Source organism: Colossoma macropomum, unplaced genomic scaffold, assembly GCF_904425465.1.
Source record: "Colossoma macropomum unplaced genomic scaffold, Colossoma_macropomum, whole genome shotgun sequence".
Classification (NCBI taxonomy): Eukaryota; Metazoa; Chordata; class Actinopteri; order Characiformes; family Serrasalmidae; genus Colossoma; species Colossoma macropomum.
Window position 1 is genome coordinate 31873517 of NW_023494810.1, and position 12139 is coordinate 31885655.

At 36.9% G+C, this 12139-nt stretch overlaps 1 protein-coding gene across 1 annotated transcript in view; it reads right to left on the reverse strand.

Moving 5' to 3' along the window:
- The window catches only part of cacna2d3 (calcium channel, voltage dependent, alpha2/delta subunit 3), a 60870-nt gene that overhangs the window by 4648 nt on the left and 44083 nt on the right, over positions 1–12139 (reverse strand). The window contains exons 18-32 of the mRNA XM_036560109.1: positions 10847–10930; positions 10106–10177; positions 9929–9990; positions 9699–9766; positions 7888–7933; positions 7173–7270; positions 6050–6143; positions 5232–5327; positions 4912–5033; positions 4233–4310; positions 4047–4108; positions 3526–3570; positions 2912–2974; positions 1716–1786; positions 296–371 (exon numbers count right to left, since the gene is read on the reverse strand). Coding sequence (XP_036416002.1) covers positions 296–371; positions 1716–1786; positions 2912–2974; positions 3526–3570; positions 4047–4108; positions 4233–4310; positions 4912–5033; positions 5232–5327; positions 6050–6143; positions 7173–7270; positions 7888–7933; positions 9699–9766; positions 9929–9990; positions 10106–10177; positions 10847–10930 — 1137 coding nt within the window. The remainder of the gene's footprint in view (positions 1–295; positions 372–1715; positions 1787–2911; positions 2975–3525; positions 3571–4046; positions 4109–4232; positions 4311–4911; positions 5034–5231; positions 5328–6049; positions 6144–7172; positions 7271–7887; positions 7934–9698; positions 9767–9928; positions 9991–10105; positions 10178–10846; positions 10931–12139) is intronic.

Consider the following 12139-nt stretch of genomic DNA (forward strand, 5'->3'; position numbering starts at 1 on the left):
CCAGCTAAACAGAGGCAAAAAAGTCGACATTTGATGCCTTTTTTTTAATGTTTTAAGCCAAAAGCTTACTTCAAAACTATCATAAAACAGTATCTCAAAATTTATATGTGCATGTGGACATTATGAACACTGGTTCCTTTCAGCACCACTGAAAAGACATCAGTGTTGGTCCATTTCTCTACAACGCACTAATGACCAATTTTGAAAAAAAAGGTGCAATTCCCCTTTAAGTTCTTTTATGATTGTACTAAAGTCCAGTGGTGTATTTAGATTATGTGACTGCATGATTACTCACGTCCAGTAGAGTGTGGGCGCTGTCACTGCTACCTGCGTACTCTTTACACAGAGCCTGGTAATCATACAGTGTTATCCTGCCAGAGAAAAGGATATACAATCACACACTGTGTATGAGGAAGGTGTGTGTATGCATGTATGTTACACTGCTCAGACTATAACCCATACACACATTACCTTACTGTTGGTAGTGGGCGATATTCCAGTTCATATGTTATACCAGTTAAAATTATTCTTAAGGTATTAGTCTCATCATTTCTTTTATACCAAAAGAAGGACAAAACACTGTCTGTATGTCATGTTACTGCACCTGTCATGTAGTGAGCTGCAGCCTGAGGTCAGTTAGTTCAGTTTAATGTCAAAGGAGTGACATCAGATTGTGAAGAGTTAACGAGTGAAAACAGGGTGAAAGGAAAAGCCCAGACTCTTGGGGTTAGCTGTTAGCCATTACCCTAGCATGGAGACTACCAGTGTTCTAACAAATTGTGCTACTTTGTCGAAATGTCCTACTGTGGTGAATATTTATAGGTAGAGCTGCACATTAAAACTCTAGGTAGTATAGTCTGACAGCTTAAATCACCTTTTCAAAAAATCCTGCCAGCATTAAAACCACCAGGCCGAAGCATTTGCCAACTTCTTGTTCACCTTTTTCCTGTTTCAACTTAAATGGTGCAATAGTTATTATTATAATGTCTCAGGCATCAGAATGTAACTGCTGCACCATTTAAGGTAGATCAGGAAATCTGAGCAAAAAGCCAGTGAATGTCCTTATCAGAAAATATTACCAGCATTAAAATAATAATTAAGATATTTTGATAACCTAAATCACCTTATCAGGGGGTAGGCAGTAAAAATAAGCTGAGTCTGTACTGAATTAAATACACATATGACTTCCAGATAAAACATTCAGCACCATTTTTGCCAGGCTCAGAGAATTTCTGTTTTTACTACTGTGTGCAAAAAAAAATATAGATTTACCTGAGTTATTAAATACAGTTCTTAGCAAAAGTAAGGGACATGCAAAATAATATGCAATTGTTAATCTACAAGAAATGTTTACTTAAGCATTCAAAATAGCTTTCCTTGAAAAATATATATAAATACATGATACATACTGAAACTGTCAGTAACCTTAATTAAAATGTGATATACATTTTTGATCACACTATCCACTTCTACTTACTGCCAAACCAAAACACACAAAAGTCTCAAAAAAAAAAAAATTAAAATGCGTTTAATGTGTACATGTGCAGTGTATGTGTGCTCAACTCTATGCCACATAAGACTGTGAGTGTACATGTGTGTGTGGGAGTGCGTTAGAGTAATATTTATATCTGAACTGTGTATGTACTTATACACAAATATATGTACAGCAAAGCTTGTGTATCTACACCGCAGTTGTATAATAGTTGGCTGTTCACCTTTTAAATGAGCCCATTAGAAGCAGTTTGTTCATAACCGCTCCCTCCACCTCTCCAAAAAAGAGACCCGTCTAAGGCAGAAAGAGACAAAAGGTTTATAACAGCTTTTATATCAGACTCTTTGCATTCTTAAATACTTATTTGCATCAAATGGAAATATATAACCCACTAAATAGCACTGTGCACACCACGTACTTGCCTCAAACCATGCGTGTTGTGATGTAATCTTAAATAGCCTTGCTCATGTGGTTTCTCACACTGTGTGAAACACTGTTATCTACAGAAAAGAGCCAAAGTACATTGCATAGCTAAACGAAGTAACCATCTTCAAGCCTGTTTTTTGTCTGTACTCTATGTTTATAGACAGCATGTTACACAACGTCAGAAACCACATAAGCAAGTCTATCAGTTTTCGCAACAACTTGACACAGTTTAAGGTAAGTGTGTGATCATGTAGATGTGCAGTTCACATGATCCTAAATGTGAACTGGGGTATAATCATCCACTATCTGTTAGCTACATTAGACGTGTAGCTCCAGTGCAAAACTAAAGCACCAAACTTCAGACACCAAACGTGTCTTAGTTGATCAACCTGAACCATCACTTTAAAGTGTGATAGCCAGTCAGAAGTGGAGTTTTTGTTTTGTGTATGTGTTATTTGCCTTATCTGCCTCGACTACTGTAGAATACACATTGTTAGTGCCTCAGTGTTAGGATCTAGTCCTGGAGGGCAGGAACATGGAAGAAGTCAATATTTTCCCTGCTGTAATGTACCTGATTCAACTCATCCACTTATCTGTAAGTCCATCACGAGTTGAAGTTTGTGTTAGAGCAGAAAAACACTGAATTCTAGACTGTTACAGTTACTGACTGAACCTACCGTTATATTCTTTCTGTTCTGTCCTATTCACTGTTGGTTTGTGGATTACTTATTTACACATGGTAAACAGTCTTATATACAGTGTATAATGACAGTTTACTTGTTAAAGCAAACTAAAATGAGATAAATGAAGTGCAGAGGACTTTCTAACCACAATCCCATGACTACAAATGGAAGTTCACTGGAATGTAAATGAGGTAACTCAAAACAGTTACGATTGAGACTAAAGGCAGGTTTATACGTATCTCTATTTTGAAGTTAATTTGTCACACAATTGCTCATGTCACAAATCCTACAAATTCTTGAATAGACTGACCTGGGAGTAATCCTCAGAGACCAGAATAAAGCCATTGTTGTCGATGAGGTAGCACTTAATGTCCTGATAAAAAAAAGAAAAGTGAGAAAGAAAGAGGGAGGGTATAAACCCAACACAGCTAATACATCACAAAGGCAGTCATTTCTAGTTTAAGAGGCTGACAACCGTGTTTAAAACCTTGACAGGGTAAAGAAACAAGCGCAGCCCACACACATTATAAAGTCCTCAGATTAATAGCATTGATCTAGAAACAGTAACTAAATGCCAACTCAATGATACTACTAAGTTGTGAGTAGTTGTTTTCTGGTGTATATGTTCTAGATCTAAACTTTTCTCAGAACTTTTTGGAATCTTATCCCTTTGGTCAAGGCAAAAAAGCGTATACCAGTTTACTCTAAGAAAGCATATGATAAAGTATGAAGCCTTGCTAAATAAAATTCATATAAAAGGGTATTTCTTAGGTACAGTTACACAATGCTGTATGTCTCTGTTTCATTTCTCAGTGACTCAAGAGTGACTCGAGAGGAAAGACCGTTAGATATCAGGAGGTTAAAACAGGCCAGCAGCCAAGACCATAGTGGGAGAGAGCGAAAGAGAGAAGAGAGAGATGTTACCTCATTATCACAGCTTATGGTGCACTTCCCATCCAGAGCATTGCACTGTGCAGTAAAGAGAGCAGATTTATATCACACTTAGTTTTAGTCTAGTTTATCTATTCATGCAAAATCCACGATAAAAATCCGCTTTCTGATCTTTTTACTAATATAGTATAATGTAGTCATTTTTCTCTGATATTATTCATATACAGTATATAAATATCAGAAATAAACCTGGGGGAGCATTCGGTACGCTAATATACACAACGTACCAGTATGAACTATTACACACCACTGTTATGCGTACTGTACATAAAGGTATTCGTTTTACTGAACTGTACGCTGCTGTAAATTTTCTGATTGTGTTGTGTTTTAAGGGACGTTTGATAAGTAAGAATTTTACTGAATCTATCTGCAGTATTTGAGAGGGATAAAAACCTTGAAACCTGGAAAACTCAACGCATATAAAAAGGAGACATAGACAGATGTAGAACCAGGATTTAGTTAAATGTGCTTTTATTTTCTTCATAAGGGTTCACCTGTCGACTGGCTGTCCAAAATTTCCTTTGGAAGAAGTCCAACTTCATCTGAATCCCAACAGCTGCAGACAGCATAAGAGAACACAAACGTATAAACAAATTAATTTAAGCATCAGTTTTAAGGTATTAGAATGTGATAACATTGTTTACCAACGTCTGTAAAAACATACAGAAAGCTGTACTGACCTGCTGCTATAGGGGATTTTCTGTCATCCAGGAGCTGAATAGCAGTACTGGCCAACACCACACTTTTATTCATTCGTGCTAAAATACATACACATTTACACCCCTTTAGCATCACACTGTAGGTAGTGTACAGTCATATGCAAAAGTCTGAACACCAGTGAAAATAAGTTAACACATCATTTACAGAGAACACACTTTAACATGGCATTTCTTTGCAAATTTTAATGCACAATTTCAATGTATTTGCTGAGTTGAATATATTGGGGAAACAAAAAAACATAAAATATAAAATGTAGTAGAACATTTGTATAGTAATGTTAAATCCAGCAAATAAACAGTAATTGTGCATTAACATGTACAGAAGTGAAGAACAGTGTTAATGTGTTAACTTAATCTACAAACATGTAATTTGACTAGGGGGCACCCAAACTTTTCAAAAGTGAACATCTTGCCAGCCACTAGATGGCGCCAAATCCACAACTATGAAAAGAATCTGAAGCCAAATGTGTCTCCTTTTTCCACATAGAATTTAATTGGCAGAATCATGTCAATTAATCAGATATACGCCTTTGAAACGTAACTTACAATTATCAATATTAGTGAGCCTTGTGTTTTTAAATTGATACAGGAAAGAATGCACTCTGGAAAGCAACCTCAAGTATGTGTGTTTGTGTCCTACCTGAACTAAAAGGAATAGAATAGACGAAGGTGCCTGGAACCTGCTCAGCTGCTCTTTTGTACCACAACGGAAAGTGATCAGCATTAAAAACCCCCTCATTATCCTCTGCCGTTAGCAGGTCCCTCAAAACACACATGCAGACAAAATATATAACATTCCATATTTTATCTATAGTTCATATGTCGTATTGTTTTTCATTCTACTTCGACTTTTATTTTTATCATGCTTTACAATACTGCAGCCGAACCCAGTTTCTTATGATTCATTTATTGGACGGTGTAACATCAGTTTCTGGGATTGGTCAGTCTGGTGGTACTCACTGATTGGTCAGCTGCTCCGGGGCAACAAACAGGTTGGTTCTTGAGAGGCCAGTGCGAGTTCCAAGGAAAGCAATCTCCACTCCTTTATCTGGGTTTCTGTACACAGCACAGATAACAAGTATTTAATGTTGTTACAATAGTAGATACTTTCAATGAGTTACATAACATTGTTACAAATAGAAGCACTTTATTCTTTAGGTATATATAAAGTTTTCGTGTAGGGGAAGTGCTATCCCAAAATGCTAAGTTACTTTTACTACTTTTCCATCATTAGCAATGGAAGCCTTCACAGTCTTAAAATACTAATTTTGAGAAAAAGTACACAGTTTTCACCCTTCACCCAAAGGGGACACTCGGTGTCTGAGGTCTGCTACTTGAACTATGAGGTTAATGTAGCTAGCAAGTAATAGAAGTAATAGAAACTTGTTCCCCATCAACTATCATCATACCAGCTGTATGTATAAAGTCAACTCAAAACATGTCAAGATGTTTAGTAATCTCAAATAGACTTGATTATATGGTTTATAACACTGTATGACACACTGTTATTTACAAACAGAGTAAATCTCAGAGTTTAAAACAGAAACAGCATCTCAAAGCTTGAATTTATCAGCTATATTTGCTTACATCACTTGTTAGCTGCATTAGTTTCATAGCTCCAGTGCAAAACTAAAGATGCAAACTTCAGAGACCAAATATGTCCTGGACAACATTTGGGGTAAAAGAGAAAACGAGTAGTTCCCTGAACTACATCATTTTAATAAAGAAAACACATTAAGATGTTGTACATTGTACTATGATTTTAAGTCCAGACTTACTCTGACTTGTTGAGGGCCAGTCCAGTCCAGTAAGCCTCAAGTGGTGCGGTCACTACAGCATCAAACAGAACCTGCTGTATCAGCTCCCTGTCACCTACAGCAAGCCACAGGGGACACTTACACACTCTTAATACACCCAGCTACATCAGCTCATAATGAGGACGATGTTCAAATCACTGAGGCAATTAGTTGGCAACAAAGAAAAAAACCCGGCAAACCCTGTGCCATTACTCGGACAAAGAAAGTGCACAAGAACATAAACTGGACACAATAATGTTCTTTAAAAATCTAATTCAAAGCTAAATTAAAAGTAGGCTGAAGTCTGTCTTCTGACTTGTCTGAATGTGTATTTTAGATAAATGATGTTGGAATACTAAGAACTAGTATTGGGATAGTTACACAAAAAAGGTGATCTGTTACGATTGACAAATTTCTTTGAATCTGTAATGGGATTACTTTACTTATTACATCTTAGAAAAGAGTAATCTCACTACTTGTTACTTTATATCTGCACTACTCTGTAAAACACACATACATCTGGAAAGTACAAAGGGAAACCCAACAGCCCTTCTCAGTAACTTATTCAGAAATCATTTTAAAGGCCTGTCAGTATAACTGCCTCTAAATAATGCACAACCAGTTATGCTTTACTGAAATTATGAAGAGCTAAAGCTATTTTAAAGCCTAGAAACTTGTCAATAGGAACTGACCAAAAACAGCTTCCTCAAAATTAAATATAAAGTATCGTCTGCTCAACTGAGGTTTTGTCTCCTTCTTCTTTAGCATGGGGATCTTTAACCATCGGTTTCATATTAGCATGATTCGATTCTTCCACAGATTGTAAAATTGTTCTTTTAGAGACATAGAGGTAACACAAGTAACGAAATTCTTATTTCAGTAAATAATGTAATTACAAGAATTTAATCTGTAATATCTTATGTATCTATGCAGTGAGTACCCTTAGATGCATTTAGTAGTTTTGTGCACAAATACTCACATCCCACACCAGTTTCTTCAGTGGTGACGTGTTTTTTCTTTATAAGGCATATTTCAGCCTTATGGGTAAATGTGGTAACTAAGGGAGCGACTCAGGCATGTATGAGATTTCTTGTGGGTCACTTACATTTGAGATGCGGTTTGCGTCCAGTCAGGTAGAGTCTGATGGCCTGAATTTGCGTCAGGTAACGGTGCTCGTGATGCTCATCCGTGTTGCAGTAAGTCCTGCCGGTCCAAACATTATCAGGCAATACAGTTATAACAAACATAAGAAGTAAACTGAGAAAGGACTGAACAATAGTAGGATAAGGTTTGTGACACGACATAATTAAACAGACCCAACACCTTTTGTAATTATAACAGAATTAATCATACTACGTTAAATAGCATAACAAAATTAACAGCATCAAATTTAAAGAGCTGTTAACCTGTACAACAAAAAGCCTTTCAAATTTGATGCTCTGGTCAAGAACTGTGAAATGTGTCTGCAGTTGCAATGACACCTGTTCTAATACACCTGCATGAACTCATCAGCTAATTACGGAGTCCTTGATACAGTTCGGTGCTAGAGCTTCTATGGGACTGGAGGTGATTCAGTTATCACTGAAGGGCATAAAGTTGCCAGTACCATTAACCCATTCCTGGCCTAAAGCTCAACCATTCTCAATTTTCATTTCAGCACTTGTGCAATTCCTACAAATCGTGAGACTGTGTTTGCATCTTTCTTTTCATCTTTTTGAAAACACACAGACTCATAGTATTCAACATGCAAATCATTTCAATTCACACCTCCGCAATTCACCTGTTATGTTTTATTTCATTAATATGTAAAAATGCATTACCATTCATGTGCTAGAGCCACGTCCGGCTGCTCAAGATCACGGAGACCTGGCACACAAATACATTATAAGCAAAGTCAGCAATTAACACTGACTGTTTTTACAACACAGCATAAACTCTCATTTTTAAAGTACTACATTCATAAAGCCAAATTTAAGAGTGAATGAGCAACTGAGCTGAGTGAGTGCAAGACTGAGTGAATACAATAATGAGAGGAAATTGAGTGTGAAAATAAGTATGAGCATGAGAAAGGGAGTGAGTGAGTGGGTTAGTGAGAGAAAGAATGTGTGAGTGTAATAGTGAGTGAGGAAGAGAGCAAGTGAATGAGTTAGTGTGTAAGTGAATGAGCAAGTGAGTGAGCCAATGTGTGAGGCAGTGAGTGAACAAGTTAGTGAGAGAAAAATAGAGCAAGTACTACACTGAGCAGAGGTCAACACATTGAATGATGCCCCTAGTCAAATTTCTCATTTTGGTCATTGAAAACGCAAAGCTTGTGGCTGGACCACTTGTCCTGTGTTTTTTTTCCTTTTAAAAAATCACCAGAACAAGTGAATTTTCACACATTCACAAATACTTTTCACCCTCCCACACAACATCTAGAGCTTGTCTGGTTGGACACAGAACTGCTTTGAATATTCACTATTAAAAAAACAAACACAAATGAGAAAAAAAGTTCAGAGTTGAGTGGAAGAAAATAAACAGGCCTTGGTATGATATCAATTGAGTATAATTTTTGAAAGATGAAGGATGTAATGTTCTATCACCAGTTTCTGTGACAGGCAGACACTAAAAGTTCATTCTTCACTGGGAGTGAAGCTTTTAACACACTGTTATAGTGCAATGATCCCATTAACAAACACTCAGGGGTGACTGATCGAAGTCTGATGAAGATCGAGGTGAGTCAGTTGGGTCGAACAATAAAAATCTTCGGTCTGGCAAACTGAAGAACGAGGATCCCTTCATGTCATTCTCTGGTTTGACTGACGTACTAAAAAAAAGAGTGGACATGGGGAACTCTAAGCAAAGGACCTGATAGGTTTTTGGTACTGAAGCATGCTTGTTAATGCTAAATCCAATGTATATATGATAAACATGTTTTAATATTCTGTCCACAAATTCTTAATTTTAGCAATAAGATTCACTGGCTTGGTGGCCCCATTGGCCAGCACAAATTTTTATAGTGAATGAATGAGTTAGTGAGAGGAAATGAGTGTGTGTGGTAATGATGAGAGTGCAAGGAAGAGAGTGAGTAAGTGAGAAAAAGAGTGAGGATGTGAGTGAGTGAGTAAGTCACTCAGTGAGTGATGGAGAGACTGCAGAAAAGGGGGAGACAGAGAGAGAGGGAGCAACTGAATGAGGGAATGAATAGTAAGTGAATGAGTGAGGGATTGAATATGCAGGTAAAAGAGTGTTAAACTGGCCCAGTTTCCTTGCTGAATTTAACTTGATCTTCCCTCTGCAATTCCCCTAAAGGGATGCCCCTATTACTAAAGTCCAGCAGCGTGTGGCCAGTTTGTGTGATGAGCTGTGTGAGGTCAAGCTGACATTGCAGAATGCAGCAGTATAAAGTTATTACTTCAGGTGCAAAGGTCACAAACACAGTGAAAAAGCATAATTATTTAATAATTTGTAACTTAACATATATAAATAGATGGACACATAAACAAACAAGAAGCTCCAGGTTCTGCCTTCATAATATCAAGTCTACACATCACTCAAAGGCTTAATAGGTGATTTCAACCAGGCTGATGAAACATGACCAAAGTGAGTGACTGAGCAATAAGGTGAGAGAAATAAGAGGAGAGAGACTCACCTGCCTCCAAAGAAACATTCCCTTTGAAGAAGTATTTTCCATGGCCTCGAGACAAAGCCACTCCAACACTAAACACACAAAAACACACAGGTATGCTCTTTACTGTAACTACTTTGGGGTTAAGCTCTAGAATAAGTATAGTTATAGTAATAATAATAGTTATTAATGATTTCAGTACTACTATATTACCCAGTTTTATTCTGTGAAAACACAAAGAACAGTTTATATACCTGAACGGAGTTCCTTTGATGTCGGTGAAGTAATAGTCATTGTGCATTGACAGAACACGTTTCTGTACAGGAAAAACAGGAGTAAGTCTGAAAGCAATTTGAATGTTTAAAGTACTTTTAACAGCATAAAAGAGTTTGCTGAACTTAAGAAAGTGGGAGAAGAAAGTACATCCTCACCCCTTTGTCCACAGTCCGTTTCACCTCCATGGAGAAAGTTCCTGTTTTCCTGTTCACCATGGCGGTCCTCAACTGCAGAGGAAAAATAGCAGTGCAACACTGCTGGATCAACTAGAAACTGCTTCCAAAATTCATCACATCTATAACTTTAATGAGCTCTACAAATATAAGCTATTCAACTTCATTAAGATCAAAATGGGGACAAACTGTATAGCTAATAAAAGTGGCAGATATATATATATATGTACATATATTTATGATGAATATAATTGACAGGTGATTAAATTTTGCTAACAGAGGCATCTCCCCGCTGTCACACAAAAACCTTGTATCTCCATTTTCTAACCTTTTCTTACTATTTTCCATCATCTGAAAACTTTAGGAACCCAGATTTACCTGGAAAAAACTGACTACATTGACTTCCATTACAAGTTGAGAATTTTCTTTCCTTCTCCAATAAATTTGCCACATTGGACACACAAGGTAGTGACAATATATCTTACAATATTAGTTCCAGGACAAAAGTTTCAGCTTTTTTAATATTGTAATTTTACTTCCTAAACTAAAACTATGCTAACAAGTACAGAAATAACAAAATAAAAAACGAGAAGTATAAATTGTAAAGGAAAAAAGCATCAAAAAGTATACATCATATTTAGGTTACATTTTGAACAGTGTTTACTTTCCAAATTAACACATTCACTAACAAGGCCAGTTTATGAGAAAGAAAAGTGTTCATACAAAATCATCAGTGTCTTCCCACTCCACCTCAGACAGGTCCACACTGCTGTAATGGGCCTTACGCCTCTTCTGACCCTCCTGGTACTATACATACACACAAAAACACACATGCACACACAGGAACAGTTTAACAGACAGCAAGAGCAGAGTAATAAATCTGGGAACACACGAGTCACAGGATGTCAACAAGACAGAAACAGGATGTGTGTAGTTCAGGGGTAGGCAGCTTTTCTCCTGCAGGAGTTTTAAACCAATCTTACAAACCATGTGCTGATGTCATGAAAAATAAACCGATTTTTTTCAGTGAATTTTCTACTGCATTTACTATGACTTTTTAGACAAACTTTAAGTATTTTAGACCCCCCTGGTCCATCATTGCATTGGTGCAACAAAAAAGACTCATCAAAATTTCAGACTATGCTGAAATAATACATGTTGGTGGATTTCAAATCATGAATCTACAAAAACAGTAAACAGGAGGTATACAAAAACAGCCTGCACAATGATGGGTATCATAGGGTCAACCACAACGTTAATGGTTAAGTTTGCTTCTGCAAGTTCCTGTAAAAGAAGTCTAGCTGCGAGATACTAATGTTGACTGTCTAAAATGCTTTGAACAACATGAGGTTGGACTGTAGGATTGGCTCAAACGTGGAGGACTGCCTACCCCCAAGTCTCTGCGGTAGCTTTTTAAATGGCGGAAACCTCCTTTCTTTTAATTCACTTCATCTTTAACCAGTGTGAGCCAATACAGCTTGAATCACACTAGTGTCAGTGATACTATCAAAAACCGCTACCAAAAGTTTTAAAATCTTTCTAATGTCCACTTCAGAAAAGGTTATTGTAATCAAGACAGATAATATTGTTAGGTAACAAATGAAACAAAGGTTTTGGAGTGGACAACTGTCATTAGTTCACTTTGAGCAGTGTGTACTAGGGCTGCACGATATAGACAACATCAATAAATATGGTTAATTAAAATGTAAAATGGTACACATGTTAATGTAAGTTTGAGCTCTACAGACAAAAAAACAAAAATGCACAGTTTTGAAAAAGTACTCATTAATATTAATATAATAATCTAATCTTTCACATCAGAGCTCATGGTTGCTCCAGTAGTTTTTCTGTTTCTTTTAATATAAGGAGCTCCAAGCCAAAGCAGAGGCCCAATACCCAAGTCAAATTTAAAGCTAGGCAATTGTGGCAGCTTCTTATAGGGTTACAATTAAAGTATGTGCTAGCAGAGGAAAAAAACCCTTGCCTTATTTAGGAGAATCCTAGTGATGGTGGAAA